Genomic DNA, 8,890 nt, shown 5'->3' on the forward strand with positions numbered 1-8,890 from the left:
CATTTATAAACGGTTATGGATATGGATATAACCGTTTATGCAATTACCCAACGGGTAAACAGTTATGCGGGTATGAACATAAACGGTTATGTGTAAATAACAGCCGTTATCCTCCCACCATAACTGTTGCCCATCCCAACGTGTGTCGGTATGTAATTGGGTCACGCAAGGACTAATGAACAACAAAAATCAAACTTCACAATACAAACTATAGTAATTTGCTAACTGCATTTGATTTCATAATATTTTAAATTACACGCAGTTAAATCTTTGTCGGATCCTATTCCGAAACAAATTTCCCACTCTAAATTACACTCTAAATCTTGTAATTTCTAGTGAAACAAATGAAGGGCAAACAAATTTACGCTGCCCTTACCTAGTTTACCTTTCTTCAATGTCAACCTCAAAATTGTGTCAAAATTTGTATAAGCCTAACCTGCGTTAGGTGTACATTCCTACTTCTAATCTTGGGATGATGAAAATGGAGTGCAGCAGGAAGAAATGTCGATTCCAGCAACCTCCATGGCATCACAGACCCACTCGGGGACATCACCTTTCGGAAACTACAAGACAATAAGATGTGAAACATTTCAACAGAAGAACTTTGGACATGCAGATATAAAAAGATGAAGGTGTCTAAAGAAAGTACCATTTGTTGCAGAAATTCACGTACAAACCTGCAAAAAAAGTTTTAAGAAAAAGGGTTAAACTGGTACAACTAGAGGTCCGGAACAAGGAGAACTACGGTTGGGAAGGGTAAATCAGAGGCAAACATACTCTGGAAACCTTCCCTCGATTATTGAAGAGTGCAGATTTCTACTTAGCTGCATTTAAAAGGGAAGAGAGAGAAAGAGAGAGGAAGGGTTTTAGTTAAGAAATGCAGAGGAAAAAAATTATATGGCAAGTAAAATATAATAACTTTTGTGTTCTAACCTTCATCATGTAATATAAATTGTGATATGACAGAAGCTGAGATCCCATAGCATCTTTCGTAACAAGGCAATGAATGTAAGCTCTAGTATAATTTTTGCACACCTGCATTTGAAGAAATAGAACGAATCAGTTATACATCATTGATCGACTTCTGCATTGATCTTTCACGCAAAAGATTAGCCCATCTATGCATACCATACAATCACATGTAGGATCAACGGGGCGGGTATCTTCAGACATCGCTTTCTGTTTGAGTTTCAGCACTCCCTGAAATAGTAAACATCACATACAAAATGAGAGGAAATCTTCTTTCCTACTGTTGAACTATGCATCCACTTATCAACAGAATTAGGTCCCCTTGTATAAAATACTGTATAGTGACGACGCTCAATGAACGTGCACTGGATGTGGCAATACCCACATGAATATTGTACGACACAGTTCTAAGTGCATTAGAAAACATAGAACATTAACTAGAAAGCCTTGAAGAAACACCAACTCATTTCAAGCATGAACACTATAAAGTACAAAGGTCGTTGAGAAGTTTTGAAATAAGCGAGTGTTATTTGTCACATTCATATAACAACAAACTTAAAGAGGACAAGTAGAGCTTAGCTGGTAGGACAAGATGCAAGCATCTAAATTCGTATCTGATAAGAATTATATCCCCATCTAATTAAGAAAGAAACGGCAATGATTCATGAAGTTCGAAATCAAAGTTCAAACAAATAATCCTGACCAAATAACCACACAAAATTACAAGCTGTGACGGAACTTAACAGAGGAACCAACCTACTTGAATATCAAACTGAATACTCTCCTTCCAGTGATTACAAGGACTATTTTAAAATGGGCTTAACAGAACCTCATGGCGTTGCCAAAAAATTTAGCTGCTAGTGTGTTTCTAGTGCATATATTTATAAGTCGTTCATATAAAAAATTTTAGTACACAACTACACGTACATACACACATACAGGAGCTCTTGTAAGCAACTAACATAAATAACTAATGATAGAAATGTATTCATTCCCTCTAGTAAGCAACTAAAATAAATACTAATCATCCTGATGAAAGGAGTATATTAATCATAGATGTAATGGTTCAAGATTAGCTGTTTATGATGTTAATCAATTACTACAGTTGGATGGCATACATAAATATATTCAATAAAAATGTAAAAGTGTAGATCAGAATGTTCAAGTAATCACCTCGGGTACAAGAGCTGTACCAAAGCGAGCAGTACGTGTGGGATAAACACAGTCATACATGTCAGCACCTAGAGCACTACAAACTACAATATCCAGAGGATAACCAACACCCTGAAAGATGCGCAAGAAAATATCATGACTTGGGATACTTAAAAGGAAGTTCAAATGGAAATTAGTAAGTCTCCAGCACCATAACATATCGCGGTTTCTCCTCAGGCAATGCGGCAGTGCACTGTGCAACAACACGCCAAAATGAATCCTTACTTTCACCGCCAGAAAGACCGCCAATAGCATACCTGTCACAGTAAACTTGGTCAACTCAGCTGCTTAATAGAAGTTACCAACACCACCAACCGTCAAACAGAAGTGCATGTGTAGTATTGCAAGATTTTCAAATCCCATTAAATATTAGAACAAATGTAAACAAGTTGCTAATTCTGCAGAGAGTTCGAACTTCAAACCAATAAAGTTGAAATTAAGGAACAATACAGAAAAAATTGTGTTAGCCCGTCAGAAAGAGAAGGAGAATTTTAAATTCTTTCTTCCACACTTTAGAACATTATTAACCAAAAATAAGCCATTGACAGTATTGCCACTCTGCTTTTAAAGGAAAAATATAATCAATACACCTTAGCTTTCTATGAGACTAACATAAATGATCAGAGATTTTAAATGTGTTATGGTGTTTTTGTACCATAAGGCTGCACTTATTATCTTCTTTTTTTCTTCCTTTGTAAAAGCGGTATTGGGGAAGAGGGGAATTGAACTTGTGACCTCGGTTGCAAGAGGCATTCTGTAAGTAATGCATCATAGTTCATTTTTACATACAAGCATTGTTACTATTTTATCATGAAATATTACAAATTCAACAACTATCGTAACTGGCTAACTTCAAAAACTAGAACGGATTACCAATGTGCCGGATAAAGTGACCTACAACGAATCAGCCACTAAAGACAACATACCCGGGTAAGTTTCGATTCACCAAGCCCTTAACACATATATCTCTGCTCACAAGTTATGGGCATGAAACAATTTGTTAGTTGGTACAAACGCATTATTAGTATAAGGAACAGAATAATAATAAAGAAATGCACTAAAAGATCAACATAAAGCATGAAGATTACATATTCAGTTGAAGTTCACCTTAATACAGGATCTAAGCCACCTTGTACAATACCAAATAAGTTCTGCTCTGTTGGTCTCTTGTGAGCTGTTTATACAAGCAATGCAGATAAATACAAAGCTGACCAGCCGAGACGAGCATAAAAATTGAGAACATAAAGCATTACAACTTACAATAAATAGGACGAAAACTAAAAATTTACGCACAACCTAAGAATTGTATATGGCTATTATGGAGACTTGGGGAACTAAGGAAAGAAGGAACTGCTGAATTGATAACTATTGAAATAGTTGGAATGTAAGCATAACCTGTCGTATACATATACTACGAGAAATCACCTAGTCATGATGTTGTAAATCTAAGAAACTTGCTATTAACCATGAAATTGGACCTCAAGAACAGACTTCACCTAGTTCAATAAACTTAGCACAGCACAGTAGCTCTAAAGCCTAAGAAAGATCTTCTAGGCAATCTATCAAACTTGAGATGATTATATATGATTATACATGTATAAATGCACACATCTACATATATCTATGTTACCTTTTCCTGTAAAGTGTAAACTATTTAAAAGTATATATATACGAACCAGTGACAATCAAATATAATTCACCTTCAATGCATCTGTCTATCCATCGTATAGTGCGATACATGGCCTCCTCAACTCTTGGACCAGTGGTGGTGGTTTTGACTACATCATCGAGGGCCATAATAATATCTGCTCCAATTCTGTTCTGCACAGATCATTGAAGGTACAGAAAGGATGGTAGAGGGAAACACTTGGTTAGAAAATAAATGTTTTAATTAGACATAATATCTTGAAAGCTATACTCTATGTTACGAACTCATCAAGCTTCTCCCGCTGCTAAAGAGCCCAGAAATTCAAAGTCAAGATCTCATGCTCTAACACCCAATGAATTAATTTGGTTTACCACTACATTCAAAACCTTAACAGAAGGTTGAAGCAATTTAATTACAAATTCAATGAATTGAAGTATTAACTATCAGAAGTTTAACTATTATTGTTTGTTTTTTGGGAGTTTTAACGAAACACTCCCGGTACTGTTCACTTTTAACGAAAAACCATATTTTTACCTTTCCCTGGTACTATTAACTACACCTTTATTTGTCCTTTTTCATTAAAACTAAAGTTTTTTTGGACTTTTCATTAGTTTTCCTTTGTTTTTTACTATTATAAATTCAATTATTTTTTGGGCTGCCCATGTGATGGGCCTTGTTTTAAGAGTTTGGATTTCATACTCTAATCTTATTTCCTTTCTATAATTCCATGTGCTACATCTATATCATTACGACATCTTGATGAAGGACACTCAATGGCATAGATTGGTGTAAAGACCTTGGTAGTTAACCCAAAAATTACATGCAGATAACCAAAAATGAAATGAAATAGAAGTACGTACTTGGATTTGAATTGACTCCTCAGGTGTCAAAAGCATTGGCTTTCCATCAACTGGTGACTGAAGCAGGAGAATAATCAGTTATCATCCTTATGGACGAACGACAAACCCAAAATAAAAAAAATTCTTGATACACCTAATTATCAGCATGAAACATTTAAGTACAAAGTGAAAAAGTAATATAGCATTAACAATAAATAAGGTATAGACTTTTATATAAAATAAATGACAACACCCATCTATGCTTGCCAAAATGAGATGAGATATAAGAAAAATATTTTTTAAGGTTAGTTTTCCAAATTATGAAACAATTATTGTAGATTACGAAAGATGAAGATAAAGTGTGTTCACTGGCAAAACAAATGGACATTAAAACTAAATCTTATCCATTGATTACCCTCTCCATCAACCGCAACCCCGTATTTCCCATTTAAAAAAAAGCATTATGGACCAAAAAAAATATTTAGATCACTCACTATTTTCCTAACAATTGAAAACAATTTGCAGACGCAATTGTTTACAAAGTTTTTTATGACATATCAGCCCCTAAGAATGGAGCAGTTGGATTAAACGATAATCAAATTATTAATAATTATGAGCATAATAGGTTAAGCATAAAGGTATCTCCATGCCTCAGCTGCTCTGTTCAGTTCTCCCCAAGTACACTAAAAGAAAGAGGAATCAGCATCACCCTTCTTTCCCCATGTCCACCATTGCATTCCACCAGTATGACTCACATACAGTACTTGATATTAGCAATGCAATCAAAAGAAGAAATAATTGGAGACAATAGCTCTTTCGCTGCACAAAAATGGCTTTCTTCATCCCAACAAACTCCTACTTTTCCTTTAACATTAATTAAATTTGGTGCTTTAATCTTTCTCCTTTCATTTATAGAAGATATTGGAGACAACTTGTTAGCGATTGTAAAACTTTGCCAGGGCTTGATCCAGTGACGATAGCTCAACATGAGCGAACAACTCAATCATTATTCACCACCAGCACCTAAACTACAATAAGCAGTGCCAAAATAAGAGATTACCTGAAATGTTACACCTTCTTCGGTGATGTCAGCTAAATGCAATAATGATACCTGAAAACAGTAACAAAATAAATTGTATGATTTCGCTGCATAAATTATTTACTGATGCAAAAAAAAATGTCCACAAAAACAGCATTAATAAACTGGCCAACAAAACAACCACATCGTCAATAGCATGAGTTCATCAATCCAAGCTGAAAAGAATTATCAAAATCTGGGCTACACATTATGAAAGAATGCCCATTCTACTTCTACAGTAGCATACATTAGAAAGTAAGTTTAAAAACACCGTCTTTGATATGTCATTTAGTTATTTATAACAAAGTACAGTAAGCAAACAAGTCATTGGAACAGTAGATACTGACTTGTTCCCATGCCTCCTGGACAAATGTGACATACTCAAATAAGGGAAAGCTTAACTATAGTCACATAAAGTTCAATGTAACCAGTAAGAATCACAAAGTAGGGGCAAACCTGGAGAATGAGAACGGAAAAAAATGGAGGGGGAAGAGGCAGAGGGATTTATTTAGGACAATAAATTCATCACAATGCACAAGCATCCATTAAACGTGTTGCATAAATAGTTTCAGATGGATTGTATTTCAATAAGTACGTCAACAAAACTCTAGACATGGAAACAATTTAAAACGAAAAAACAATTAAATCAAAATCAATATGTAACATATAGTGAAATACTGAGGGAAACTAACCATCTGAAAGCCACCAGAATCAGTAAGCAATGCTCTTGGCCAGTTCATAAATTTGTGGAGACCTCCCAACTCATCAAGAAGCTCAGAGGTCGGACGAAGTGCCAAATGATACGTATTGCCAAGTATTATTTGAGCACCAATATCTTCAAGCTGTTCGGTTGTCAACCCTTTTATAGTTCCTGAAACCAAGAAAACCTTATCCATATCATTAATTACTCAATACAACAAAGCCAAGGGCATCCATGAATGTTGTTCATATATGCACATCAACATCTAAGGTGAACAAAGAAAAATTATCAAGGCATTGAATATTGGACAATAGGAGCGAAAAGTGTGTGTGTGTGTGTGTGTGTCCGTGCATGCATGCACGCGTGAAGATTTTACACAACGCACATACTGATAATGTTTTATTAATGTCAGCACCTAAAGCTAGCCCACAAAAATATGTTCTTGAGACAACGAATCCTCGATACCTAAGTCGTTAACATATCAAATACCAATTGGATTGAAAGCTAATTAGCTCAGATAAAAGATTAATTTACTCATGAGGAATAGCTTCTATTCAGTACCAAAATGTATGAAATTTAAAGCAATACCTTGCGTTCCAACGGGCATGAAAAGTGGTGTCTGGCACACAAAGTGAGGCAGGGTCAATCTAGCTGCACGAGCACGGTTAAACCTCCCCAAAACCTGAATCACAAAACAGATAAAACCGAACAAATTTCCCACATCAGTAAACAGAAACAACCCAACAAACCAACAAACATTGTATTGATTTCGAATGAATGGAGACAGTGAGCTTATCAATCTTTCATTCATTCATTCCTATGCAAATATAAAATACAAAATAAAAAAGTGCCCATTGGGATGAGAAAGTTCAAAACTTTAAATATAAAACCATTAAAAATCACAACGTAAAAGAAACCATGGCCCTAGAATTCGAAACCTACCTCGAAACGAAGCGCCATTGGTGAAGGATTTATCAATGAAGGAAGCAGCTTTGTAACTGTATTGTAAACCCAAACCCAAAACCTTAACTTGCAATGTAATGGCTGTAGAGAGAGCCCCAGAGAAAGCGAATAATAACGAGAAGAAGAAGAAGAGAGTTGGAATAGGAAGCGGAGAAGAAGGGCGGCGAGCGGCGGATTTTTGAGTGCCGCAGCCGGCGGTGGTTGTGGTGTTCTGTTATCTGTTTGGTTTTCAGTCTTGGAAAGCCCGGGCGGCGGGGATTCTGAGTTTATATTGGATTGAAGGCCGGGTCTTGCGCTCAAGGTTGACCGTTGTCACGCGTATTCTACTTGTACTTTTTGTGTTTTCGATCCTTCTTTTTACTTTTCTATTTCTATTTCGGGTATTTGAATTTTGGATTTTCTTTTGGGTTCACATTGGGACAAATGTTGGGATCTAAAGCTATGGAGAGAGTTAAAAGGTCTAAAAGCTAAAAAATAATTTAATTTGTTTAAAAATTCATCTCCAATCGAAAGCTAGACTATAATCCTATGAAGCCCACTAGGTTATTATTTAGCCTTTTTTTGGGGCCGGTCTTCTCAATTGCAATGATTAATTCAAATTCAAAGGTTAGGAATGTGGAAGGGCAATTCTTGGCAGCTGCTGCATTTAAGTTCGATGGCATCACAACATCGTTACTAGCCGAGGTGACTGCTGCTTGTGAAGTAGCTTTGTTTATGCAACAATGGCCCCTTGCAAGGGGTGTGATATGCATACACTCCTTTTTACTTCTCCCACACTTTTTTGGTTTTTGGCCGTCAGATCGGATGAATTGAAGAAGATCAACTGACAGAAATTAACAAGAAATGTGTAAGAAGTAAAAAATGGTATGTGGATAGCACACCTCCCACTGCAAATGTGGGGGTGGAGGGGATGCCCTTATGGTTGTTTCAGCAATCCAACTAATGGGTCACGGCTAATAATGGTCCTTTTGGGCACCTACTAGAGGATACACGGAGGATTCTACAAAATGTTGGACAATGGAAGAATACTTCCGTCCGAAAGGATGCCAATAAATTGGCTCATCGCCTAGATAGATTAAGCCTAATTTAGCTCACCCGGTCTCTTGGTTCGAGGAACCTGCTGATGTAATTTTTCGTCTTGTATTGGAGGATACTATTAGTTGTTAAGTTATTTGGTGCGGAACATTCTTTTTCCCTTCGACCGAGTTGAAATCCCTAACAAGGTTTTTATCGAGGCCGGTTTATGCACCATATTCTCTGTTTGTTCGTTTTCTTCCATATTCAATGAATATCGTATTTGACTTAAAAAAAAAAAAAAACTAAATTATTGAGGGGACTATATTTAACCTCTTCGGTTGGAGATGGTAACGAGTATGGCCTAACACTGTTTATTTAAAAATAATATTTTGCGGGGCTATAATTCTGGACAGGGCTATATTTAGTCCTTTCGGTTAGAGATGGCCTAAATCCTTGGACTTGGA

General features: G+C 36.2%; 1 protein-coding gene across 2 annotated transcripts; it reads right to left on the bottom strand.

The window, feature by feature from the left end:
- Window positions 1-209: 209 nt before the first annotated feature.
- On the bottom strand, window positions 210-7,742 carry LOC125468273 (queuine tRNA-ribosyltransferase catalytic subunit 1-like). Of its 2 annotated transcripts, none has more exons than XM_048581378.1 (15): window positions 7,389-7,742; window positions 7,035-7,128; window positions 6,439-6,617; window positions 5,729-5,779; window positions 4,690-4,746; window positions 3,882-4,002; window positions 3,289-3,355; window positions 3,108-3,149; window positions 2,333-2,438; window positions 2,143-2,253; window positions 1,129-1,200; window positions 934-1,035; window positions 778-824; window positions 650-680; window positions 210-563 (listed from the first exon to the last, which is right to left on the bottom strand). In XM_048581378.1, the coding sequence occupies exons 1-15, from the start codon at window positions 7,404-7,406 to the stop codon at window positions 462-464; spliced, it is 1,200 nt and encodes a 399-aa protein (XP_048437335.1). In that variant the 5' UTR covers window positions 7,407-7,742; the 3' UTR covers window positions 210-461. The 2 variants fall into 2 exon arrangements, with proteins under 2 accessions (XP_048437335.1, XP_048437336.1); XM_048581379.1 differs by having other exon boundaries at window positions 650-677; window positions 7,389-7,741.
- Window positions 7,743-8,890: the final 1,148 nt, after the last annotated feature.

This window comes from the organism of the source record quoted next, unplaced genomic scaffold, assembly GCF_019419815.1.
Source record: "Pyrus x bretschneideri cultivar Hongxiangsu unplaced genomic scaffold, Pyrus_bretschneideri_v1 Contig17, whole genome shotgun sequence".
Classification (NCBI taxonomy): Eukaryota; Viridiplantae; Streptophyta; class Magnoliopsida; order Rosales; family Rosaceae; genus Pyrus; species Pyrus x bretschneideri.

Bases quoted from the DNA above. Each gene is read 5' to 3' on its own strand.
- LOC125468273 (XM_048581378.1), bottom strand. The intron at 6,618-7,034 runs GTATTGCTTTAA...TCTTGGTTTCAG, and splicing joins CATGCCCGTTGGAACGCAAG to GAACTATAAAAGGGTTGACA. The intron at 1,201-2,142 runs GTGATTACTTGA...TTACTATTTCAG, and splicing joins GTACAGCTCTTGTACCCGAG to GGAGTGCTGAAACTCAAACA.